The sequence below is a fragment of the Nansenia antarctica genome, assembly GCF_963989245.1.
Source record: "Nansenia antarctica genome assembly, chromosome: 5".
In the NCBI taxonomy this organism is placed as follows: domain Eukaryota; kingdom Metazoa; phylum Chordata; class Actinopteri; order Argentiniformes; family Microstomatidae; genus Nansenia; species Nansenia antarctica.
In genome coordinates, this window is record NC_137690.1 from 33,378,751 (window position 1) to 33,406,690 (window position 27,940).

At 41.9% G+C, this 27,940-nt stretch overlaps 1 protein-coding gene across 1 annotated transcript; it reads left to right on the forward strand.

Annotated features, from left to right (window-relative positions):
• The first annotated feature begins 18 nt into the window (after positions 1–18).
• On the forward strand, positions 19–27,845 carry tmem175 (transmembrane protein 175). Its single transcript, XM_080530682.1, has 10 exons — positions 19–176; positions 468–506; positions 600–697; positions 812–863; positions 4,274–4,309; positions 4,531–4,614; positions 4,898–5,062; positions 5,276–5,354; positions 5,437–5,572; positions 27,147–27,845. Exons 1-10 carry the CDS (start codon positions 30–32, stop codon positions 27,817–27,819), a joined length of 1,509 nt encoding a protein of 502 aa, XP_080386808.1. The 5' UTR covers positions 19–29; the 3' UTR covers positions 27,820–27,845.
• The last annotated feature ends 95 nt before the right edge of the window (positions 27,846–27,940 follow it).

Consider the following 27,940-nt stretch of genomic DNA (forward strand, 5'->3'; position numbering starts at 1 on the left):
AAATAATAGAGCATCACGTTGACGAAGAGATGGAGAAGAAAGGGAGGAGAAGCGACGCATCTTCATTTATGGAGAGTGTCACACCATCTGAAAGGGAGGGACGCAGCAGGACGCAGTCTTCTCATCGACTACTCGCGTATAGTGATGCGCTTATCTCCATCATAGCCACTGTTATGGTAGGGATATCTGTTGTGTTGATATGAACAATGATATGCCTATAACCACTGGGCATATCTGTCTATATGGCAGCCTACGCCTTAATAATAAGACATGGAATTATGACGTTTATTATGATTGATTCTTAATTCAACACGATTTACTTTATAAGGCAGTACAAAGAGGCATTGCTCCCATGAATTTGTGGAAAAACCTAGTAGCTGAAATGGTGTGGAATCATGGGGCTGAGCCTCTGTAGCCCTGCAGTAGAGTCAACGTAATATTGTTTTTTCTCTCCGATTCATTTGCAGATATTACCAGTTGCACATACAAAGTTTCATGATAATGAGGTAAATGGTTGAATGGTTCATTATGACATATAAAAACATATTGCACATTTTTAGATGAACACTCAATGATAATCACATCTTTCTATCTATCAGGAATTGAAAGAGAGTCTGCAACTTCTGCTCACAACAAAGATTGCAGTGTATCTAATGACATTCTTGATAGTCACTGTCGCATGGGCAGCCCATATCAGGTGTGGTCATTGCAATCAATGATTAAAAAAATAAAATAATGTGTCCCACAATCCTTGATTACTACTTTTGTTCCCGTCACATACAATGTCTTACTAATTTCTTTGTTTTCACAGGTTATTTCAGGTCATTGAGCGTATTGATGATTGCCTTGCACTTCTGAACTTAGTAAGTACTAAACCAATCAGTAATGCTTCATTTTGCAGCCCTGTTTCAGCTGGTTACTATTCACAAATGTTATACTTTGCGCACTATTTGATTTGATTTGATTTATTGACAAAAAAAATACAGATACATAGGCCAAGCAATAATCCTACTTGTGATTGTCAGGGATAGAGCGAGAAAGTCTGTGACTTGTTTCCGTCGCTGTCCCTGGCGTTACAAAGGTCCACGAGGGGAAGGGGCCATACCAACAGCCAGTCCCATACAGTACAACAGAACAGACAGACAAACAGGTCCTTGATGTGTGAAGACGAAGCACATCTAAAACAATAAAACAATAAAAACTTCCTACAAACAAGTAAAACAATAAAAACAATAAAATAATAAAAAACTTCCTAGACATACTGCGTGCATATAATTTAGCATGGAACATACAAGTGCTTCTCCTGTCCTATAACCCTCTATTTGGTTTACAGTGGAATGTTGCTAAACAGCTGTATTCTGATCTTAGCCCTGGACTACACGTACAGTTGAGGCCAAAATTATTAGCCCCCCAGGAATTATGGAACATTTTCCTAAAATTCTTCCCAATGTTTGCAGCATTGATAAAACTTGATATAATCAAACATTCACCAGTGCTATTTATTAGCTTTTGGTACATTTTGGAATATTAAATAAGTTTTTAGGCTTGCTTTATATCAAATACTAGTGAAAAATGGGGTGGTCAAAAATATTAGTGAATATTTGCTTTAAAAACACACCTAATCAACCAATCAGCTTTCAAACCACACCTGTGCAGTCAATTGGCTTCCTAACAACACCTGAGCATTCAATCAGCATAAAAGGACTCCAAGAAACAGGGCACTTGAACACATTATTGAGGGGGACTATACTACTACTCTTAGGCTACGTTCACACGGCAGGTCTTGATGCTCAATTCCACATTTTTACACAGATCCGATTTTTTTGTTTGGCAGTTCACATGACTTTTAAAACGTGACCTATATTTGAACTACATTGACTAGTGTGAACATTCCACAATAACAATGACGTCAGGATGTCACGCGCAGCGCACTGTTTACAGAAGTAACCATAGATAATAATAATAATAATAATAATAATACATTAGACTTATATAGCGCTTTTCTAGACACTCAAAGACGCTTTACAAACTGAAAACATCGAGTAGTAAAATAAAAAGAAACAAAAAGAAATAAAAGAAAGTATAGGGGTCTAATTAATTTTTAGATTACTAAATCTAAGTCTCTTTGTAGGATACAGGTCTACTCTGTATACTGAAAGTATATCTAGATTTATGATATATAATATATAGGATAACATGTTACAACCGGTTTCATTTTCAAGTTTTTGTGCAGCAGAAGGCGGTAAAGATATGAGCAAGATATAATATGAGGTTGCCAGATGGGGTGTGTTACCGCCGAATGGGCTACTGGATTTAGCGGTTATGGGCTGGTTAGGCTGTAAATTGTCAATCCCATCTGGCAACCCTGCTAGAGTGACATAAAAGTCACATTAAACGCGACTTGACAGTTCAGACGGGGGCGCGTTGCTAAATATCAGACATGTATCCGATATAATACCACCTCTGAACCCCAGGTTGGATTTTTAAAAAGTCAGATTTCATGTGACTTGCGCTGTACCCACGGTCATGCATAAATCAAATTACCTACAAAAAGAATGGCAAATGGCAGCTGGGGTGAAGTGCACGGTGAGGACGGTTCGAAACAGGCTCCTTGGGGCAGGGCTGTAGTCGTGCAAAGCTAGGAAAAAGCCCTTCATCAATGGGAAGCAAAGAAGAGCCAGACTAGGCTCAATCTCATAAGGATTGGACCGTAGAGGACTGGAAAGGTCATCTTCTCTGATGAGTCAAATTTTCAACTTTGCCCAACACCTGGTCGTCTAATGGTTAGATTGAGACCTGGAGAGGCCTACAAGCCACAGTGTCTCGCACCCACTGTGAAATTTGGTGGAGGATCGATGACGATCTGGGGGTGCATCAGCAAAGCTGGAATCAGGCAGATTTGTCTTTGTGAAGGACGCATGAATCAAGCCACGTACAAGGATGTCCTGGAAGAAAAATGGCTTCCTTCTGCTCTGACAATGTTCCCCAACTCTGAGGATAGTTTTTTCCAGCAGGGCAATGTTCCATGCCACACAGCCAGGTCAATCAAGGTGTGGATGGACCACCAGACCAAGACCCTGTCATGGCCAGCCCAATGTTCAGACCTGAACCCCATTGAAAACCTCTGGAATGTGATCAAGAGGAAGATGGATGGTCACAAGCCATCAAACAAAGCTGAACTGCTTGAATTTTTTTGCGCCAAGACGTGGGAGAGCATGCCAAGACGTATGGAAGCTATGACTGAAAATCATGGTTATTCCACCAAATATTGATTTCTGAACACTTCCTAAGATAAAACAATAGTATTGTGTTTAATGAATATGAACTTATTTTCTTTGCATTATTCAAGGTCTGAAAACACAGCATTTTGTTTTCTTATTTCATTGTGTGTCCTCTGGGGGTTGTGGGCACATTCTTTCATATGATTTGGGAGTGTCCAGAGGTTGCCGAGTTTGGGGAAATGGTCGCTTCTAAACATTTTGCTCTGCTGTCTGTGACTATACCCCGTTCTCCTTCTGTATTGATCCTCAATGATCTTTCCCCTCGTTCAAACTAAAAAACGTATTCTGTTTGCTGGCTTGACGGCAGCGAAGAAAAATATTGCCACACGTTGGAAGCCTCCACATACACTCTCATTTAAACATTGGGTTTTACGTTTTTTGGATGTTGTTTATTTGGAACTCTCTACTACGGTATTCATGGTGCTAAAGAGGCGAATATTAATTCCTGGATATCTATCTCTGTTGATCTTAAAAATCTTTTGAGTTGAGTGTATGTTATCTGAATTCTAATTTACTGTTGTCCTTTGATCTCTGGGATGGGGGGGGTGGGGGTTATCTGATTTACTTTAGTTTTAGTTTTGGGTCCTGACTTGTAATGTATGTCCCTAGTACCTAGATAGCTACATTGTAGTTGTTGTGTGGTTTCATATTACAGTGTATTTGTGTGTGTGTGCTTGTATGGGTTGTTGGGGGCGTTGGTTGCAAGATGTGGCCTTGTTGTCTAGTTTTGTTGCTATATGCTTTAAAATAAAATGAAGAAACATTTGATCACAAAAAAAGAAACATCTAGTGCAAATCAACTAAATACATCATTTATTTGACATGCAATCATGATTTACTCACCGCTGCAACATAAACCAGTAAATTCACAGTTTTTGTGGAACGTGTTCTGAAGCTGTCTAAAGAGCAGGTATGCTAGGTGACACTACAATTGCCCCTATTTGTTTACTGTATTAAGCTATTAACAAGTTACATTTTCTTGTCTATTTTAGGCCTGTATGATGTTGATAACCTTTCTACCATACACAGTGAGTATGAGTCATTTGAACCACCCTCAGTGAAAGGAGAATGTGAACTTTGTGATACATGACTGATTGGTAGGAAATGTTACATTAGCGATTTGTCTGTATGTTTATATGAATTTGTCATTATGTATTTTGTAGTTTGTTACGTTTTAGTTCACTCAACTATATTGATGGTTGAGTGAACTTGTTCAATTCAAATCAGTGTGTTGCTTCTTCCTCTGCAGTTCTCCCTCATGGCAGCTTTCCCTGAGAACATTCTGGGAATGCTCTTCTTCTGTGTTTGCGTCATCGTGATAGGGCTCATTCAGGTAAGCATGTTTCCATGGGGTATGCTTTCAATGAAAATGGGTCACATTTATATAGACCTATGTAGTTCCAAAGAATTGTAACATATTAATGAAATTATATAGTGATACAATTGTAATATGGTTGTAATTGTATATAAAACTAGTTGCTCGTTTGATAATTGTGTGGGCATTTTATTGTGTAATGTACATTATAAAAGTAGTTATAAAGTAACTACAGGATAGGATAATATTTTGTCTTAACAATACATTCCATTTGCGTGTCCTGCTCTGCCTCCCTCCCCAGGCTGTCATTGTTGTGTATGGGTTCAAACGTCCGTTCCTTCTGAATGACCACATCCAGAACTCTGAGAATCAGGCCTTTTACAAACATCATATCTTAAAAGTCATCATGAGGGTGCCCATCATTTGTATATTTGCCATCATCTTCTCATTCTTATCTTTCCAATTGGTAAGTGACAGTATATTATCTATATTACAAGGCCAGCAATGAAATAATCTAAAACTAGCTTCTCTAAGCAACACATATTTTAAAGCATACTATATACTCAATTACTGTCAGAAAACAGGTTGCAAAACAAGTTATGGTTGTGAAGTTTTAGGAAATAGTCATCATGAATGCAGTGTTCATAAATGTACAACATGTTTTCTATTTGTTTTTCAGTCTTATGTAATATTAGCCATTGTCATCTTCCTGCCATACATCTCAGAGTCTCTTAAATGGTGTCGAAGCAAAGCTATTGGTAAGCAGCAGCATTTAATATGTCCATTGAAACCATTGCATATTCTGTTTGATAACAGACGCTTCCTGTTTGCTTACCTCAGGCCAGGTGGAGGAGACTCCAGACTCCATGCTGTTCTATACCTCCCATTCCGAAGAACCACTCAGCAAGGAACGCGTAGAGGCCTTCAGTGATGGGGTGTACGCCATCGTCGCCACGCTCCTGATCTTAGACATCTGGTAGGAGTCCCCTTTTAGCCCCCTGCTCTGTTGGTGGGATATGTGACGGCAGCTGGTGAAAGGGGGAAGAAGTCGGCAACTGACCAAATGTTCTGAATTCTATTCCGAAAAATGTAACTCATCGAATCCATTGCATTGCAATATTTTGGCTTGACTAGTGAGTGTGTCATTGATTTTCAACAACTTTTCTGTAAAACAACGTGTTTTGAATCAATGCTCTTTTAAAGGTAATTTGAAATAAATTAAGTCACCACCCACAAATGAGCTTAAAGTTTCCGGTCCAATTTATTTACATTTCTCAGAATAAAAGTCAGGACATTTGGTCGGTTGCCGACTTGTTCCCCCTTTCACCAGCTACCGTCACATATTAATCAACTGTAGATAGATGAGTGCACAATAGATAATGCAGATAGAGAGACAGTCAGTACACGTGTGTGACTCCACACTAATGACCGGTCATGTCACACATACAGTGCCTAGAGAAAGTCTACACTCAAAATGTTCTACTTTTTGTTGCCTGTAATGGCCATTGTACGACTACGACACCAGATTTTAGAGAGCACTTTGTTCGGACCAAAACAGCGCTCTTTACTGAAGGCTGAATTATGAGATACTAGGGTGGATATGAGAGATACTCGGGTGGATATGAGAGATACTCGGGTGGATATGAGAGATACTAGGGTGGATATGTTCCAATTGACATTTTCAGTCATTGAACTTCATAGGCCTCAACACACATAGTTACAATCTGATCAACACAGCATGTAACTGATTGTCATTCACATGATGGACCCTACAAAGTCCAATATATATATAGTCCTATAGATATAGGGTTTTAAAAATATATACAGTATATATTTTGGACTTGAAAGTATGTGAACCCCTTTTATAGATTATAGAGGATTATAGATTTATTTTGTTTTACCATGAACTCTTTATTTAATCAGAACCAGTCTTTTTTACCTGACATAACAGGTTTATATTTACCAATTCCATATGTTGGTTTAGAGGGAATCATGCATGTTGTAGAACAACTAAATTATAAAGAAATTAGTGCAGGTGCAAAAATAAGTGAACCACAAGGTGCATAGAGCTCCGGATGTCACGTGACTCGAGTCACGAAACTTTGTTTACAGCGCCATATTGGCAGAATAGAAAACCTGCGGCCGCAGCGGGATATACTTGTGCGCCAGTGGCCATCTGAGTTTACGTCCCACTTCACCGACCAAGACAAAGAATGCTACATCGCTAAACTAAATAGATTGAACATCACCGACCCTTATAACGGCCCCCGGCGTACTATTCAAGCCATTAGAAAACGAAAACGCAAGCTAGCTGCTAGCTGTCTGCTAGGCTAAGTTAACCTTAGGTAACGTTACGTCCCATTACATGTGGCCTAATCTCACCCAGAGTTATATTACTTCGAATCACTTCACCTAGCAAACAGTAGAAGTAAGTAAAGCAAACAGTATGCCTATACATCACCTACATATTTATTATGATCAAGCAGCAGAAATGTGTAGCCTTCTGTCTGCTCCCCCTGTCCTCTCACAGGTATCAGTTCACCCATCAATCCCCATTGTCTATAGTTGAATAAATCAACACTGTGCAATTTATAACATGTTGTCTTTCTAGTTTGTCTTACATTAACATTGCTTTAACAGTTGTCACCCCACACAGTATTAGGCTGTCTGCATTCAGAGCATGGCATACTTGTGTCCTACAAAAACATGGAATCATGGGACAGCAAAAAACATGGAATATGTCACAAGCATCAGCTTTCTCCTCAGTAGCATGTCACACCTGTTGGGACAGTTTAGGTGTTCACTGGAAGGGTACAACAGACTCACAAGCATTTGTAAGAGTACAGCATACTGTATACAGACTGGATAACATTAGCTTCTAAGACTGACGTTAGCTAATGCTAACGCTATTTGCCGGCCTTCTGCAAATGAATCTGAGACCAAACCGGGCTACTTAACTGCAAGAGATCCTCCGGCAAGAGAATATGTCCACTATGCAGTGAAATCTGCGAGAATTTGCTTCAAAATTCATTAATAATAATGGAAGACTGGACGCTCTCCCGCTTTCTGCTACTGCTTCTACTCTGCCAAAATTGTGGCGTTAAGGACCATTACTCGGATTTTCGGGTTGCGTGACGTCAACTCCCGGAGCTCTATTGGTTGAATCAAGTAGGTAAGTAGAATCCGGTGGGTAAATATTTGGGTACCAAATGAACCAGTTGAAGGAGAGATCTTTAGGAAAGAGGTCGGGTAGGACTCTGATAAATAGAGATAAGAAACCTGGTCAGTTTTGTGTTCATACAGGTGAATGCAAAACACACCATGCAGAGAGGAAAGGAGATCTCAGAGGACATCAGGAAGAGGTTAGAAAGAGCACATCAGTCTGGAGAAGGCTATATAAGATTTGAACTCCATTAGTCCACTGTGAGGCGAATCATTTACAAATAGAGAGCATTTAACATGACAGCAACTCGACCTAGAAGTGGACACCCTTACAAAATATCCCCAAGAAAAATAACAAATCAGGTAAAAACCAACCCAAACATAATATTTAGAGATGTAGGCATCAGGTAACTGTACATGCTTCAACAATAAGAAGAACACTGAATCAAAATGGCATTCGTGGGAGGGTTGGAAGAAGCCTCGGCTGTCAAAACATAACCAAACTGCCCTTCTTAACTCGGAAGACTTGTTCTCACAGATGGTCATTCCGTGCGGTGAAACCCTTGCTTTTGGTGTACTCTCCCTGTCCCCACTCCACTGTGTCCCGAACTCTCTCAGCTACGCAGTCTTTGCAAACTGGCGGCAGCTTCTCAGTCTCACTGTTCTAAAAGACTGCTTCACAATCACATCTGCGGACACTCTCCTGGACGTCACTGCCTCCAAGGACTCTCAGTCTCGACTGAACCCTCCATTCGTGGTGAGGAAGAGACTTCTTGTTGTTTTGTTGCTTTTGATGTCTGGAAATGGCCCCATGTCTGTTAATCCTACCATTTGTAACACACCAGATGATTTTAAGAATATGCACGGGTTACGTTTCATTCACATTAATGCACGCAGTCTCTTACCTAAAATGGATATGATACGTATATGGGCAGAATCAACTGGTGCTCACATTATTGTTGTCTCTGAGACCTGGCTCTCAAAGTCCATATCAGATAGGGATGTTGCTTTAGATGGGTTTGATCTCTACCGCTCTGATCGTCCCCGGAGAGGCGGGGGCGTGGCTATCTATGTTAGATCATTTCTCGCTGCTCATGTCCTGCTTTCTACATCTGCTACTAAGCAATTTGAATTGTTACCCTTGAATGTACTGTAGATCTGTCTGGAGGTCAACATCTAACCGTTGTTGGCTGCTATAGGCCCCCATCAGCCTCCCCTGATACATTGCCCTCCTTAATGCAGCTCCTGTCTCAGCTTCATTTTAATGAAATCGTCCTCATAGGGGACCTGAACTGGGACTGGCTCTCCATAGCTTCAGATGACTTTAAAGCCCACTGCTTGTCTTTTGATTTCACCCAAATCATTGAAGGCCCCACACGGCTAAATCCCAAACGTCCAGACAAATCGACGCTTCTGGACTTATATATCACTAATAGGCCGCATAAATTCACTGCAGCTAGTGTTTTTGCAAATGACCTCAGTGATCATTGTGTAATTAGAGCTATCAGGGATAGCAAAATCCCTCGCTCTAAGCCCCGTGTCATTCAGAAGAGAGATCTAAAGAACTTCATAGAGCAAGCTTTCCTCCATGACCTGCAGCAGGTTCGTTGGGACCGTATTTTCCTGATTGGTGATGTTGACCTCGCCTGGGAATATTTTCACGATAGTTTTAGCTGTCTTATTAACAAGCATGCTCCTTTTCGGCGCTTCAGGGTTAAAGGTCGAAACACTCCTTGGTTCTCTAGCGAGCTGTCATCCCTCCTTCACAAAAGAAACCGGCTCTGGGCTGCTGCCAGGCAGTCCGACTCTGAAGCTGATTGGCTTTCTTTTCGGCAGGTGAGAAATAACTTCACTGCTTCTGTCAAAACAGCAAAAAGTGATTTCTATCTTTCTCGTTCCACTGATAATCTGAATGACCCCAGAAGGTTTTGGAACACAGTTAAGTCCCTCTCAGCCAACTCCGGTCCTGCTGAGCTACCTTCCCAAATTATCGACAACTCAGTACCAGTGTTCGATAAATCGGAGATGCTTAACTGTTTCAACAAACACTTTATAGCCTCCGCTATGATTCCTTGTCAGGAGCCAACTCCCCACCTTCCGGTCCCCCTCCTCCTCCTTTGGCGAAAACCTCTGGTAGTCTTCCTGGGCACCACTCTTTCTCGTTCTCCCCCTTCTCTGTTAGTGATGTCTGGAAAGCCTTAAGAGAGCTAGACCCTAGGAAATCGACAGGTCCTGATAATCTTCCTCCTCTCTGCGCCTTGCTGCAGATTTCATTGCAGAACCTGTATCACACATTTTCAATTTATCTATTTCTAACAATGTGATGCCAGAGGTCTGGAAAACCGCTTTTGTGCTCCCACTTCTGAAGGGGGGTGACCAAAAATGTTTGAACAACTACAGACCAATTTCAAAGATTTCTGTCCTAGCCAAGGTCCTTGAGCGACTAATTAACGATCAGATCAAGGACTTCCTAGATTCACACAACATCCTATCGCCCCTTCAGTCTGGCTTTAGGAAGCAGCACAGCACAGTGTCTGCTGCTGTCAAAGTGGTTAATGATATTACTGAGGCTTTGGATAAGAAGAATCACTGTGCTGCACTTTTTATCGACTTGTCTAAAGCCTTTGACACCGTCGATCATGCCATCTTATGCCAGCGCCTCTCTGATATTGGGCTGTCCCCTCATGCTGTTGGCTGGTTCACCAACTACCTGTCACAACGGAAACAGTCTGTGTAGTTTGGTGATCTCTCATCCAACTTGCTCACTGTTTCCAATGGGGTGCCACAGGGTTCGGTCTTGGGGCCAACTCTCTTCACCATTTATATCGATGAAATAGGATTAATCTCTAATGCTGCTGTTCATTTGTATGCGGATGACACAATCTTGTATTGCTTTGCATCCTCTATCAACCGTGCCTTCGAGGCTTTGCAGACTGCTTTTGATGCCCTTCAGTCCCAGCTGTTTCAGCTCAGACTGGTGTTGAATACAGGGAAGACCAAAGTCATGCATTTTTCCAATAACAAGCGGGTGCCAAGTGCTCTTCCTGACATTGTATCATGTCAGGGTTCACCTATTGAGCTTGTGCCAAACTACAAATACCTTGGCATTCAACTGGACGACAGCCTCTCTTTTCAACTGCACATAGACAACCTTCTAAAGAAACTAAAATTGAAGCTAAGCTTTTTCTTTAGAAACAAGTATTGTTTCTCAGCTGCTGCAAGAAAACGTCTGGTTGCTGCCACCTTTCTGCCTCTCTTGGACTACGGTGATGTCTTGTACATGAATGCCTCTGCTACCTCTCTTCAACATCTGGATGCAGTTTACCATGGCGCGTTAAGGTTTATAACAAGCTGTAAACCCCTTATGCATCACTGTGTGCTATACTCTCTGGTTAACTGGTCATCTCTCTCTATCCGCCGAACCCTTCACTGGTATATTTTCATTTACAAATCCATCCTTGATCTGCTCCCCTCCTACCTTTCTAACCACCTGTCACGCAAGCAATCCGTCCACGGCCTTCGCACACAGGACATCATCACATACTCCATCCCCTTGCAGGGTATCCGCAGTGTCTTGAAAAGTATTAAAAGTTGATAAAACAATTTTGGGAAAATCAAGACCCTTAATAAGTATTAAAAAGTCTTATCACGATTTTATGAGGTCTTGAATTTTGTAGGTATTTTTCTGAATTAGACTCTGTCCAAAGAGTTTGAGTCCTAAAAACTTTTAGTCAAAGTTCGTAAATGTATTAGTTTTATAAAAAAATAGAGATGAATCGGAAATTGTGTTGTATGATAGTGGTCTAGTCTATTGCAAACTAAAACTGTTGAGTTAAAGGTGTCACTGATGTAAACGGTTATATCTCAAGGTGGCGGTGAGGTCTGGAAAAATATTGACAAGGTCTTTAAAAAGTCTTAGAAAGGTATTGAAATTAACCTCAAGATTCCTGTATATACCCTGCCTTGGTCCGGACCATGAAAGGCAAAAGGGCGTTCTCATTTGCAGCCCCTTCCTCTTGGAATTCTTTACAGCAGAGTCTGAAACTGTCTCATCTGATCCCTCTTTCCAGTTTCAAGCTCTTGCTGAGAGACATACAGTGCGAGTCCATGATTTGTTCTTGCAATTAAGTTGACCCTCCCTTTTGCCCATTACTGACCCCTCCCTGTCCCTAGCTCTTTAGCTGTCTAGTTTTAGGTTTTGTAGTTTTAGTTTAGTTTTAGACTATCTTAGACTGTTTTAGTTTTAGACTATGTAGTTTTAGTTTAGTTTTAGACTATGTAGGCCAGGTTTTGTATTGTATTTGGTTGTGGTGGATGTTGTATGCCTGTGAACAGGTCACACTTGAAAATGAACCCTTGGGGCTCAATGTGTTTTTTACCTGTATAAATAAAGGTTACATTTTTCTTTTCTTTTTTTACTTTGCCAGAGACCATCTGGACATCCTTGAAGGATTCTGGAAGTCCATTCTCTGGACAGATGAGTCCAAAATTTACCTTTTTGGTCACAATCAAATCCACTACGTTTGGCGAAAACACTGTCTACCACCAAAATAACCTTATTCCAACAGTCAAGCTTGGTGGTTGGAATGTCATGATCTGGGCTGCTTTTCCTCCTCTGGACCTGGCCGACTCCACATCATAAATGGCGCTTTTCCACTACCGGGCCAACCCGGGCCGGCTCTTTTTCCTTTCTCCACTGCCAACCGAGCCGTACCAGGCCATAGTACCCGTGCCATTTTTAGTTCCCGTTCGAGAGGGTTAGCGAAAGGTACTTTTTTGCCAGGCTGTGTGTGATGTGCGACGCTGCAGACCGTTGATTGGTCAATGGAAATCGTCATCCCATGTTCATAGACTTCATTGCTAACCGCCATCTTTAAATACCACAACAGATTTCGCTCTCTAAAAATGTCACTTACTGTTTCTGTAATAACTTATTAATAAAGATTAGAAAAATTATGATAACCATCTTGTTATCTTAGTTTAATGTCATTTCAATGCATCATAGAACTTTTATTTACAACAAGCATAAAAAAAAATCGCTATTATGGCGATGTGCTGTGCCTATGCTGTTCCTCAGTCCAGCGCGCTTCATCATCCCCCTTCTAAAACTGCCATCTCCCCTTTTCATCCCTTATGTCATTTTATCAATGAACATGGTATTACTGTTATTACAACATTTAAGCCTCTTTCACACATAGTTCCCTGTAACTTCAATGGAATCCCAAGCTGTGCCGTCTAGGCATTTTCCCCGTTCACTCATGAGCCAAATGCCGGAAGATTCGTGTCTTGCTCCCTTTAACACATGTCGGCGTTTCCCTGGTTGCGAGATCTAAACTACTAGATCTACTAGAACTGAAAGCGGCAAGTAACAGGCACGTAACATCCATATGCTGTATATATAAATAAATATATTTGACTACCAGCAAGACACCGGAGCACTCGTATCTATAACAAACGCGGAGAGTCCAATGAGAGCGTCAAGCACAGCCTTTCCGTAGAAATACATCGATCCCTGTCTAACGTTATATATTTAACGTTACATGTTTTAAGGCTGATCTGTGCATGATAGTGCTGCATTATGTTGAGCTATTTATATCTATCTATTCTTGCCAATTCCTTATTACCAGTGGAAAGGGTTTTTGATGGAGAGCAGTGAGCGGATGACTGGATGTGAGCATGTAGTTGACTAATGCCGTGAACGCCATAAAAACACATCTGCGCTAGAACTAGAACTACTAGATCTACTAGAACTGAAAGCGGAAAGTAACAGGCACGTAACGTTACATGTTTTAAGACTGATCTGTGCATGATAGTGCTGCATTTTGGCATTTCCCCCCGTTGAGCTGTATATCGGCACTTATTAAAGTGAAGTGCTCTTATGACACGTAACTCCTCCTACAGTCCCGGGTCGCTCCAGGGGCCTCATTTATAGAACGTGCTTAGATCAAATTTGGATCTTACCCGTGTCGTACGTAGAAAACCACGTCAACGTAGTGATTTATACAATTTCAACGTGAGTGAATTTGACTGTGGAAACGATCGTAGCTCTACGTCGAGTATTCATTTGCTTACGCACATTACCTACTGGTTATGCGGAGTTATTACAGGCATGTGAGCCGCACTGGAAAAACGTTGCCTACTGTAATTCATGCGAAGTTTAAGTGGCTCGTAATAAAATTAACGATGTTGTTATCTGCCGAGAAAATGAGTTTAATTCAAGATTTAAAGGGAACTTATGTTTATGATTGTATTTCAGTCTTACTTTATATCCCTCCGGAGCTGTCTATCTCCCCTTCAACATGCCTAGTGCCTTCCACAACGGACCTTGCCCGACCACGCGCTAAATTATACTGGAGTTTCTCCGGTGTCTGGGAGTTCGCAATCATGTTTTCAATGTCACCTGATAAGAATAAGACCATTATATTATTACAGTATAAGCAGCACTCGAGTTGAGGCGGTGATAGTGGGTGAATGTCAGATGATGGGCAGCGACCGAGATGCTTTCCCCATTCAGTAATTAATGATAGATTTGCTCAAGTAGACAATTAAGATAGAAGTTTTATTCCACACAGCGCTGGGTGTCCTCTCATCACAGCAGGCAGAGGAGAGACACCCAGAATGACATCTTACAGTGGCTTGATATAGGCAAAAGTTGCTGATCAAACAGCCAGCTGTTTGTCATGCAAATCATCCCCAAAGACAGGGCTCCGTTGAGTCTAGGTAGGGTTGTTGACGAGAAGTCCCCATCTCCCAAAAGTGGCTGATTGTCCTGACAACCCAGCTACCCGACCCTGGTCAGCTGACTGGCTGGTCCTAAATATACTGACCCATTGACCCAGGTCCTATGCTGGTCTCTGGTCAAGTTCCCTGCTGCAGTGTATATGAGCCGTAGTCTAAATCTGGCTCCGTTCCAATTACACAGATACAGAGAGAGAGGTTGGCTCACTCTCAACAGTTAGATGTCACAACTTGCTGATAATCACTAATGATAAAGTATTTAGGGTTTACCCAAGCACAATGTAAAAACACATCCTATCAGGCGGGATGAAAACAGTCAAAATCGTCCCCCTTCTAAAACTGCCCTCCCCTCTTTCCATACGTTATGTCATTTATCAATGAACGTGGTATTACTGCTATTTCAAGGTGCGAGTGGGCACGCGCACATGCAATGACATTTTTACTGACACTGAAGTCACTGACGGTGAGGGGATGCTAAAATTGTCCTCATATGATAAAATCCACCATCCCCCCTGATTTTCTTTTACAACTTGAGTAGCCTACTGAGTATAATCATTTGCCTGGTTAGTTGTCATGATCAAACGTTACAAACGCAACTTACCGAGAAGCCACTCTTCTCTGCCCTCTCCCGCTTCCAGACGAACGCCTACCCTATATTATAGCACTTGTCTTAATTCAGCCGCTATAATTGAGCCTCTATCATAGGGTGTTAATACAAACCTCATTCACCTGCGTTCAATTCCAAGTATATTTGGTATTTATAGAAGGAAGCACATACGCAACTTTAAACCATCTCATCCCGTTTTATAAATAATGCTTACGTCCGTTTAGAAAAATGTGCTTACGTGAAAGTCAAAGATGACGTTCAAGTACTTTTTAATAAATGAGGCCCCAGGTCTGTTGTGTATAATGGAGAAGCGTTTCTGAAAGTACGGCACGGGTAGGATACAAATGCGGCCCGGGTCGGGTCGGGTCGGCTCGGTAGTGGAAAAGCGCCATAAGGGAACCATGAATTTTTAGGTATACCAGGAGATTTTTTTTTTTTTTTTAATACTTTTTTTTTTCCCCACATTTTATGAACAACAAACATCAACAGCAGAAAAAGAAAAAACATACATACATACACAAGGTCATGGGGTCAGCAAATACATTATATAAACATACAATCAGTACAAAGAATCGCCATCTTCATTGGCTAAATAATCGCACCATTTTTCCCATCGTTTTTCCCCCAACTCTTTCTGAAGCCTTAAAGAGAAGGTCATTTGTTCCATTAAATACAAATGCTCAACTGTTTTAACAAAGAGACCGACAGTAGGACAGCTTTTCTGAAGCCAACATTTTGTGATGGCCTTTTTACCTGCCACCAGTAACATTTTTAGGAGGTAGGTATCATTTCTGCTTAGCTCATCAGGGATGAGTCCAAGATAAAAAGATGTAAAAGACATACTAATGCTAAACCCCAGGGTTCTTGAAATGATCTTTGCAACTTCCGTCCAAAATGTCTGGATAGGAGGACAAGACCAGAAAACATGTCCGTGATCAACCATGGTCTCTCCACATTCCCTCCAGCAACCAAGCTCAGTACCAGTTTGTTTAGACTTTTGTTTAGGGGTGATAAAAAAGCGAATTAAGTTTTTCCAACAAAAGTCTCTCCAGGTTAGGGAGTTGGTGGAGGATGACTGTACCTCCCATGCATTCAACCACATGTCCTCTGATATTTCCAAGTCCAGGTCCTTTTCCCATCGCTGTCTCACATAGTCTGTCGTGACCTTATTCAATGACATAATGCCCTGATACAACCTACTTATGAGGCCTTTAGTGTTTCCTGAGTTATAAGCCTCAATAAAAATATTAACAACCATGGGTGGATCTCGTGGGTTAGAACCTTTTACCTCTTTACAAAAGTAATCACGGAGCTGTAAATACCTGAAAAAGTCTGTCCTATCCAACCCATATGTTTGACATAAATCATCAAAACAGGCAAGCTCCCGTTGCTTAACTATCTTGCATAAGGAGGTGATACCTAAACAGGCCCATCACCTATATCTACCATCTTGTGATGCCGGCATAAAATCAGGATCATATGCCGGCCATCTAAGCAGTTTGATCTCTTTTTGGAGTTGGAAACGTTTAACCACTTCTACCCAGACCTTAAGTGATAAGTTCACCCATTGGCTCGTTGTCTGCAATAGTTCTTTTTCCCTGCCGGCACAGCCAAGCAACACCTGCACGGGTGCATCTATTAGTGACAACTCTATAGTCTTCCACCTGGCTTCGTATGAAGGATTACACCAATATACAAGGGGTCTCAATTGTGCTGACAAATAATAATCCCTTAAAGATGGGAGGGCCATGCCCCCACTCCCCCGCGGCAGCAGAAGAGTGGAAAATCTCACCCTAGGTCTCTTTTTATCCCAAATGAATCGTGAAATATGTTTGTTCCATTCTCTAAATTGTTTCAGAGGGATTTCTACTGGGAGTGATATGAAAAGATACAGTAATCTAGGGAGAATATTCATTTTGACTGTCCTGATTCTGCCGCCAAAGTCAAGAGGGAGCAGGGCCCACCCATGAAGATCACTATATATCTTTTTACTAATAGAATTATAGTTGATATCAAAAAGCTGTGACAGATCTTTGGGTAAGCTTACTCCCAAGTATCTGATATGTGACAAGTCCCAACAAAGATTATACTTTGCAGAGAGTTCCAGTGAGGGGGTATAATTGAATGTCATGACCTGAGTTTTATGCACGTTGAGCCTATACCCCGAATACTCCCCATACGTGTCCAACATATTCATCAACAGGGGCAGCCCCGAACCTGGATCCTTGACTAGCACATCATCCGCGTATAGACCTATCTTGTACTCCATATCCCCTATAGGTATACCCTTCAGTCCCGTCTCCTGTCGTATTGCCTGAGCCAGAGGTTCAATGAATAAGCTAAAGAGACTGGGACTGGCCGGACAGCCCTGCCTACAGCCCCGTTGCCGAGTTATCGAGTTAGAAAGACTACCATTGACCTTTATCCTTGCAGTAGGAGAAGAGTAAAGTGCTTGAATACAGCGTATAAAATCGTCACTAAAGCCAAATCTGTTCATTACTAAATATAAAAATTCCCACCCTACTGAATGAAAGCTTTTTCAGCGTCCAAACTAAGAATAACAGCACTAACTTTTTCCTTATTAATCTTCTCAATCACATGCAGAGCTCTCCTTATATTATCCTGGGCTTGTCTGTTTTTTATGAATCCTGTCTGATCTTCATCTATTAACAGAGGCATTGCTGTTTCCATCCTCTTCGTTAAAATGGTAGCATAAAGCTTGTAGTCGCCGTTTAAAACACTGATGGGCCTATATCCTTTACAATCCAACTTATCCTTCCCTTCCTTGGGTATAACTGATATGAAGGCCTCCCTCCAAGAAGGGGGCGGGGAGCCTTCCTTAAGAACATGGTTAAAGCATGTCTCTAACAAGGGGAGTAGGTGTTCTCTCATAGACTTGTACCACTCTGGGGGGAACCCATCTGTGCCAGGTGACTTATTAGTGTTCAGACTTGAGATAGCTTTATCTATTTCCTCTTTTGTTATTGGTGAGATAAGTTTAGAATTAATTTCTTTTCCAATAGTCGGGAGGTCTAAATTATTCAGAAATTCAACTATTGTTTGTCTATCAGCCTGATCCGACTGGGAATATAAAGATTTATAATAAGTTTCAAATGCTTTTTGTATACCTTCCAGACTACTGGTAACCTTATTCGTAACAGGGTGTCTGATCTTATGAATAGTGTTTTCTGCCTGTTGTTTTTTAAGCCGCCAAGCCAGCAATTTTTCTGCTTTGGGCCCTGCCTCATAATATCTTTGTTTCATAAACCTTATGTTTTTCTCTACTTCCTCACTAAGTATTTTATCGATTTCCTGCTTGACAGCCCTAATCTGGTGTATTGTAGAGCGCTCTTTGTTAACCACATGCGTTTGTTCCAGGTCTCTCAATTTATCCTGCAGGTCTGATAATCTTTTAGTTTTTAACTTTTTCAACATAGCCATCCTGGCTATTATCTTCCCCCTGAGGACTGCTTTGGCTGCATCCCACAATATACCAGGGTTCACTTCCCCATTATCGTTGTCCTGTAAGTATGTCCCTAGATCTGTCTCCATGGAGGTTCTAAAGGTGGGATCATTTAACATACCCGTATTTAGCCGCCACAGTGTCTTCCTCTGTCTACCATCTAAATGTAAAGTTAGATAGACCCCAGAGTGATCTGAGAGATCCCTCTGGCCTATTCTACAGTCTGTCAACCTGTGCAGATCCCTATTATACATAAACACATAGTCTAGTCTTGAATAAGCTGTGTGTCGTGCAGAGTAATAAGTGTATCCTGGGGTGGACCCATGTTTAGAGCGCCATACATCAGCTAATCCCAGGTCGTTAAGTACCTCGTTTATTCGTTTTTCAGTAGAAGTCTGCTTTCTTTTCTTATTAGTTGTGTCTAACAAAGGGTTAAGAAGTATATTAAAGTCTCCGGCACAGATAAGGGTCCCGCGAGTCTCTGATACGATCAAATCAAATACCTTTCTAAAAAACGATAAAACAATCATAACAAACCTGCCCTCCCTATCATTTAGTTCCGATATGAGTTCAAACCGAACTGAATTTGAAATCAATATAGCGACGCCCCTTTTTTCCCCATTTTTATATGATGAAAAAAAAGTGTTCCTAAACCCCATTTTCTTTAGTTTTTCATGTTCAGTGACAGAAAGGTGAGTTTCCTGCCAAAACGCTATATTTACTCTCTCCCTTTTTATTTTGGCTATCATCTTCTTTTGATTGGACTATTTAAGCCATTTACATTCAATGAAAGTATGTTATAATGTTGATAATGCATTACGTTGTGTCAAACCTTGCTCTTGTAACATCCCTGACCTCGAAAAATGAACAATGAAATAAAATACACAAAAATAGTACTGAATAATGAACAATGAACAATGAAATACACAAACATAGTACTGAAAAATGAACAATGAACAATGAAATACACAAAAATAGTACTGAACACTGAACTGGACTTCCAAAGGAAAAGGTGACATATCACCTTTGGTAATGAGGGGTGCTGGCCACTAGATGGGGCCCCTCTTTTGCAAAAATAAAAAATTAAAAAGATGTGGCTCTTGGTCAATGACCGAATAGGCTGAATGAAAAAAAAGAGTCTAGTGACTGTCTATGAACTGTCGGTGTCAGCCTATGTTAACATCTTGAAAAAAAGAATAATAAGAGTCTGGGCTGAAGTGAATCATTCACTCATTATCTGCTGTAGAATCCACATCGCCCCGACGAAACTGCTTCAATCTCTGTGTTGGTTCTGGGCTCCACCCCTCCGGGGCTCGGTTGTTTCCCACGGTAGAAGTCGAGTCAGCGTTTCCTCCGTTATGCCCTTGTCCTTGGTCCCGCGAACAGCTCCGTCCAAGATGAATCCCCGTCTCCGCAGGTCCTCTGCTGCTTGTGTTGCGCTGTTATACATGACGGTGCCTGTATCAAAAAAGACACGCATTCTAGCCAGCGGGGTCTGGAAGCGTATTCCCCTCTCCTTAAGCGCCTTCTTGATGGGTATATATTCCTTCCTTTTGTTCTGCATGTCCGTCGCATAATCATGGTCGAAAAAAACACGTTTGTTTTGGTAAGTGGGTTGCTTTTTCCAGGCGGTATAGAGGACCTTTTCTTTCACTGTAAACTGGAGGAACTTGATGACCATGGATCGCGGTGGAGCTCCTCCGGGTGGTCTGGGCGCCAAGGCACGGTGGGCACGCTCTATCCCCAGGTCACAGTCAAGATCACCTCCCAATTCTGACTTTATCAGTTTTTCAACAAACGCTGCTACGGAGGTACCCTCCGAGTCCTCTGGGATGCCGTAGATCCTGATGTTGTTGCGTCTAGACCTCCCTTCCAAGTCAGACACTTTATCTTGCAACGCCCGCTGATTACCAAGTAACTGGGTGAGGGCATCCTTGACACCGATGTCCCACCGCTCCATGTCAGCCACACCGTCCTCCATCTGCCCAACACGCTCCTCCGCCCCCTCCACTCGGCCTATCACGTCTTGGATTTGCTGGTTCACTCCTGTCGTGAGTTCATCCATTTGTTTCTTAATGTCCTCTCGGAAATCCGTGAGGAATTCGGAAAAGTCCTTTTTCAATTCAGCTTGCCAAGTTGTCATACCCGCATTCACGACTTCGCTCACCACTTTACGAATCGAGTCCAGCGTTTCGTTCTCTCTCAAGCCTCCATCTTGTTCCGTCGGGGTAACGATAGCTCTGTTGCTAGTTGCTCCGTCTTTCTCAGTTCCTCTCTCAGATGGCTTTCGAAGCCCAGGCTTTCTCTTATATTTGTCCCCCTCCATCATTACGTTGATATATATCAATTCGAGTGCATAAAATATCTTGAATTAGGGGTAATTTAAGGCTGACACCGGAGCTCTGTTATCAGGCTGCCATCTCTGTTCACGCGCCACCGGAAGTCCACCAGGAGATTTTTTAACAGAACTTCAAACCATCAGTCAAGGATAGTGCTGTCCCAAACGACTATTTTTCTAACGATTAATCTAGAGATTATTTTATCGATTATTCGATTAGTCTAACGACTAATTTATCGATAAGTCTAACGATAATTTTTGTACTGTAAAATTTTTTTTTTATATATAGAAGTATTTGTCTCCACCTCACTGCTATGTTTAGCCAACTTGAATGCCAACATGGCCATTTAGAAGTCTGTCCATCACCACAACACATAGCTAGCTAACGTTACTCTCGCTGCTATGTTATGATTAGCTAAATTGATGCTAACGTAGCATGCGAGCTACGAGCTAGATAACGTACAGTAGGTGCTCGCACCACAATGACAATAGGCTACCGTAGCTAGCCAGCTACATAGCTAACGTTACTAACACCAGAAGACAAGACATATGAACTGTGGTGAGCTACATTGCTTGTGTAACATTAGCTAGTAGCTATCCATTTTTCACTCATACACTTAATTGTCTCGCCTGGTAAAATAAAGGTGTAAAAAAAAAAAAAAAAAAACGCCATTTTGTTTATTTACGACTAACCGACGCATATTACGCTAACCGACGTATTGACGTAGTCGGTGACGTCGACGACGTCGAATAATCGTAACAGCCCTAGTCAAGGAGCTAAAGCTGGGCTGAAAATTGGTCTTTCAACAAGACCACGACCTAAAGCATTCAAACAAATCTACCAAAGAACGGCTGCATCCTGCTTGACAGACTCAAGGATGTTGGACTCGCAGAGGAATGCCTGGCATGGTTCAGCAACTACTTCTCTGGTCGTGTGCAGTCTGTGAAAGCTGAAGGCCTGCTGTCTGACCCAATGTCCCTGTCCATGGGTGTCCCCCAGGGCTCCATTCTGGGTCCAACACTATTTAATATTTTTATAAATAACATTGCTCACGCGGCTGGCAACTCTTACATCCATCTGTACGCCGACGACACCATTCTTTACACGTCTGGCCCCTCTCTGAACACTGCCCTGACCGACCTCCAACAGAGCTTTAACAGCATCCAATATGCCTTCTCCAACCTCCATCTTCTCCTAAACACCAATAAAACTAAATGCATGATCTTCAATCGGACCCTACCCCAAGCCTCCTGTCCCCCAAAAATCACCTCACTGGATGGGTCAGTACTAGAATTTGTCAATACATACAAATATCTAGGTATCTGGCTTGATAGTTCACTCTCCTTCCAAACCCACATCCTCACCAAAGTCAGAACAAGAATTGGTTTCCTGTACCGCAATAAAGCTTCCTTCACCCACTCTGCAAAACACACTTTGGTAAAAATGACCATCCTGCCAATTCTGGACTATGGAGATATCATTTACAGGATTGCCCCCAAGAACCTTCTCAATAAACTGGACGTCATCCATCACACTGCCATCCGCTTTGTCACCGGTGCCCCTTTCAATACACATCACTGCGACCTGTACTCCCAAGTCAACTGGCCATCACTCCACACCAGGCGACTGACCCACTGGTATCAGTTCATCTATAAATCCATCATCGGCAAATCCCCCCCCTACCTCTGCTTACTACTGAACTTCTCATCCAGCACACGCAATCTCCGCTCCAACAAATATATCACTCTGGTCCCCCCCAAAGTCCGCACCTCCTTTGGCCGTCATTCTTTTCAGTTTGCTGCTCCCACTGACTGGAATGTGTTGCAGTTGACACTAAGAGCCAATCCCGATTCCCTTTTCTACCCCTATGGCTCGTTTTCGAGTGTGACTCGATTCGAAGCCAAGGCCTTCGAACAGAGCCACAAGCCATACCCCTTGAAATCTACCCCTATGAATTGGGACAGCCCTTCACGACGTCATCAGCAGTGGTTTAAATAGACGCGGTACGGGTGTTGCCGGCGAATTCTCACATCTCGCAATGCCTTCTTCAGCTGTGTTTATTTCTGTTGCGACATTCACAACTTCACTTTTACGCTATCAATCGATCAAACAAGTCATCAAATAAAAAAGAACAATGCTTCATTGTCAGATCATGACAGAATAACGGCGCTCTAACCTGTATGAAACCTGTGCTCCTACCCTGCCAGTCTGCATTGATTTAGGACAACAGTGCAACAACTTCGCGGCTGAACTTTAGTTAAATTTACGGCGTCATATACCATCAATGGGAAACATGGAAAAATGCATGACTTACATATTTAAGCTGGAGAAAACAGCCGCTGGAGAAACAGCCGCTGTCCACTGCATTAATTAACTACATGTCCTTGATGAGTCTCCCGCTCACTGCCCTCCATCAAAAATGTCACATCCATCAATAATATTACATAATAACAACTGCTCGGATTAGATTTGTTGTAGAGTTGTTTTGGTATGCCGCAATACAATTTATACCACCAGGGGGGGGGGGGATTCGCGCCTATCATGCACATACAGGTGCTGGTCATATAATTAGAATATCATCAAAATTCTAATTTTCTGAGATACTGAATTTGGGGTTTTCATTAGTTGTCAGTAATAATCATCAAAATTAAAAGCAATAAACACTTGAAATATATCAGTCTGTGTGGAATGAATGTATACATTATACAAGTTTCACTTTTTGAATGGAATTACTGAAATAAATCAACTTTTTGATGATATTCGAATTATATGACCAGCACCTGTATCAGCCTGTGGATAGAAAACTTTAGATAGATAACTTTACATTAAATATGTCTACCATCATCCGCTGTCAAACACCACAATTTATTTCATGATTGTACATCTCTGTTAATCGCACACATTTGGGGGGGAGGAACAGGGTGACTGTCAGCCTGTGACAAACGCGCAGATATGAGTGCTCCGGTGTCTTGCTTTAGTAGTCTAATGGAAGTGATCAGGCATAACAGCGATTTTTTTGTTATGCTTGTTATAAAGAAAAGGTCTATAATGCATTGTAATGACATTAAACTAACGTTTGATAGATAACTTTACATATGTGTACCATCATCCGCTGTCAAACGCCACAGGTAATAATTGATTTATGATTGTACATCTCTGAAATGCTCGACTGTCATGCAGCCTGTAACGTTAGACACACAGCACATCGGCATAATAACGTTTTGTTGTTGTTGTGCTTGTTATAAAGAAAAGGTCTATAATGCATTTAAATGAATGATACAACCCATTAATAATATTACATAATAACAACTGATTGCGGGTGCCGCTACATGGAAATAGGTAAAAATGCGCATCATGTACAAGTCAGCCGAACGTTTGACAGATAACTTTACATGTGTACCATCATCCGCTGTCAAACGCCACAGGTAATAATTGATTTATGATTGTGCATCTCTGAAATGCTCGACTGTCATGCAGCGTTGCGTTACTGTAACGTTAGACACAGCACCGACATAAAAGCGTTTTTTTTTGGTTATGCTTGTTATAAATAAAAGGTCTATAATGCATTGTAATGACATTAAACTAAGACAATAAGATGGTTATCATAATTTTTCAAATCTTTATTAATAAGTAATTACAGAGAAAGTAAAATGACATTTCCGCATTGAATAGAGCGACATAAGATTTCTGTAGATCAGGGGTGCCCAATACGTCGATCGCGATCGACCGGTCGATCGCAAAGGTAGTATGGGTAGATCGCATGGCATTAAACAACAACAACAAAAAAGTTCAAAAAATAAAAAAATAAAAAAATAAAAAAATAAAAATCCAAAAAGTTCGCCTATCATCCATCCTCACTATGGCTTTTGCCACTTGATTGACGTACAGGTAAGCCAGTCTGCGATCTGATCTTTTCACCTAACACACGCATGCGCAGTCAACAGCGCCAACTACAAAATACAAAATACCGGCGAGACTAATTAACTAGTTAGCCTTCCAATTTCTACTATTTACTACTAAAGAAAGGGTATACAAATGAGTGGGGAAGCTGGACCAAGTAAGAAACCAATAACGTATAACTTCCATCCAGAATGGGAGGAGGACTTTTACACGATGTGATATTGGAAGTGCGTCTGTCTGATCTGCAGATCTACGATGGCTGTTAGAAGGGAAATGTGGCAAAAGAGCGAAAACGCACAGCTGTAACGATAGCTTCTTATCGCGTCAGTCACGTTCTTGTTAAACACAAGAAGTCATTCAAAGACGGCGAAATTGTGAAAAAAGCGTTTCTCGAGGCTGCAGATTGCCTTTTCGATGACAGATCCACAGTGGCTGATGACACCTTGCAGCCTGCCTACACCTTGCAACCAGCTCCTACAGCCCTGACTACTAGAAACTAGCTGCCTCCTCCCAGTGCCAGCAGGTCTCCCACTAAGGTAGAGAAATGCATTTATTTCCTCCTTTCAAACTAGGGAATTACCTGTTTTGTATCTGGTTTACAATTTCTGTTTGTTGGATCAGTAGTTGGCTATGGTACTGCAGACTGGCTGTCAGTGTGTGAGTGAGAGAAATTGAGGTGTGTGTGTGTGTGTGTGTGTGTAAGAGAGAGAGAGAGAGAGAGAGGGGGGGGGGGGGGGGAGAGAGAGGGAGGGTTTGTGCTATGGCTCCCTATGCGGACTGGCAAATGTGTGTGTGTGTGTGTGTGTGTGTGTGTGTGTTTGTGTGTGTGTGAATGTGTGTGTGTGTGTGTGTGTGTGTGTGTGTGTGTGTGTGTGTGTGTGTGTGTGTGGTGTGTGTGAGTGAGAATAGCAAAGAGGGAGGGTTTGTGATGGTCTTCTCCTGTGTGGCTGTGTGACAGAGAGAGAGTGTATTGTGAGTTTACTATGCAGGCTGGGAAGTGTGTGTGTGTGTGTGTGTGTGTGTGTGTGTGTGTATGTAGTACGTGCGTGCGTGTACGTTTGCGATGTTGAAACTAGACGGGTAGATCTTGGCAGACTGGCTACTTGAAAAGTAGATCTTGGTTCAAAAAAGTGTGGGCACCCCTGCTGTAGATGATTCGCAATGCATCCTGGAATCAAGGGGTAGCGTACCCCTATGGCTTCGAAGCTAGTCTGGTCCTGGTCCAGTGGAATCGCTCGAAACGAAGTCATAGTTAGCCCTCGAAATGAAGCCATGGCTCAATGAAATATGAATTGGGATAGCCCTCCCCCTAAACGTGAACGCGCAAATCGAACCATAGGGGTGAAAACGAAGGGCTAGGGGTGAATTGGGATTGGCCCTACTCACCACCCTAATCCCGTTACCCACTTTTAAACACTCACTTTTAGATGTTGTCTCGGATCACTGCACCTGCTTTTAAGATAACTTCCCCCTGGTCCCTGCTGTCTTTTACATATTGTGTTGATATATAGATGTTTTTGATACTTGTGTATGGCATTCATGTTTTATATTGTATATATTGGGTTGTGTTTTGTGTATAGACTTGCCTCTGTTCTGCCAATTGGCCAGATCGTCATTGTAAATGAGAATTGGTTCTCAATTGACTTATCTGGTTAAATAAAGGTTAAATAAAAATAAAAAAAAAGGATAAAGAAGATTTGTGTTTTGGATTGGCCACGTCAAAGTTCTGACCTAAATCCAATTGAGATGCTGTGACAGGACCTGAAGCGGGCAGTTCAAACCTCACTCAATTGACTCACTTCTGTAAGGAGACAAAATAACAAAACAAATGTCAAAGACTGATTAGTGGATATATGAAGTTATCACGGCTAATGGAGGTGCCACAAGCTATTGACTGAAGAGGTTAACTTATTTATGCACCTGAACTAATTTCTTTATAATTTAGTTTTTCTACTACACGCATGATTCCCTCTAAACCAACATATGGAATTGGTAAATATAAACCTATTATGTCAGATAAAAAAGACTGGTTCTGATGAAAGATTTCATGGTAAAAGCAACACAAAAAAAATCTATGATTGCACAAGGGTTCACATACTTTCAAGCATCACTGTATATAAAAATCATTATTGCAGATGGACTTGAATACATTTAAGTATTTGAGCTCATTTTGATAAGGGCCGAGACCTTCTATAGGCACTGTACAGTAGGCTAAGTAAGGCAGTGTTTCTCTGACATCCCTTTAAAATATCTTAAATTAAAGAGTCAACAGCAACAACAACAAACCTTGGTACACTGTTTTATGCTTGCTGTAATGTCTCCCTGCTCTGTGTGTCTCCAGTGAGGATAACGTCCCTGACCCAGCCATGGTGCAGAAACAGTACGGTGGGAGCCTGTTCGCCGCCCTGCAGGACTATGGCCCTGAGTATCTAGCCTACTTCGGTTCCTTCGCCACCGTGGGTCTGCTGTGGTTCGTCCACCACTCGCTTTTCCTCCACGTCACCAAGACGACACGCCTCATGGGCATGCTCAACACGTTCTCCCTTGCTTTCATTGGAGGCTTGCCGCTAGCCTACCAGCTAACTCATGAATTCCCTCGCAACTCCCGAAACGAACTGGAAGCTATCCAGATTAGCTGCGTGATTTTATTTTTCGCTGGCATCTTCCAGCTAGCGATCTGGGTGGCGGCGCTGTTTAACGAAAGCGAGACGTTGCACCCGTCTGTGCGCTACGGCGGACCCGAGCACGCGTTTATGTTTGCCAAGCTAGCTCTGTATCCGTGTGTGGCACTGGGGGCATTTTTTCTTACGTGTATTTTGAGTAAATTTAGTTCGCCCATTTTTCACCTGATGGAGAGTACAGTGCCTTTTGCCTTTTTGCTGTTGAGATTGTTGGTGAGAGGCGGGCTAGCGTTGTTACGGCTTGTCTTCTGTCCAGAACGGCCTGACCAGAGGAGGGTACTGGAGGAGGAGGAGGAAGAGGCGAGGACACCTTTTAATGCACTGGTCACTTAGCCCACCCTTTGAACTGAGAATGCACATTTAGCCAAGTAAGGAGACTTACAGGTAGAGTGCAATAAGGCATTGTCTCAAAAGTTTTTTTTGGAGTCAATTCAATTTGAATTAATTCAAGGAA

Excerpts from the sequence above, each read along its gene's own strand:
- tmem175 (XM_080530682.1), top strand. The coding sequence starts at position 30 with ATGGAGAAGAAAGGGAGGAGAAGCGACGCATCTTCATTTATGGAGAGT. Across the intron at positions 5,063-5,275 it reads CATTCTTATCTTTCCAATTG|TCTTATGTAATATTAGCCAT; the intron begins GTAAGTGACAGT and ends TTTGTTTTTCAG. Across the intron at positions 5,355-5,436 it reads GTGTCGAAGCAAAGCTATTG|GCCAGGTGGAGGAGACTCCA; the intron begins GTAAGCAGCAGC and ends TGCTTACCTCAG.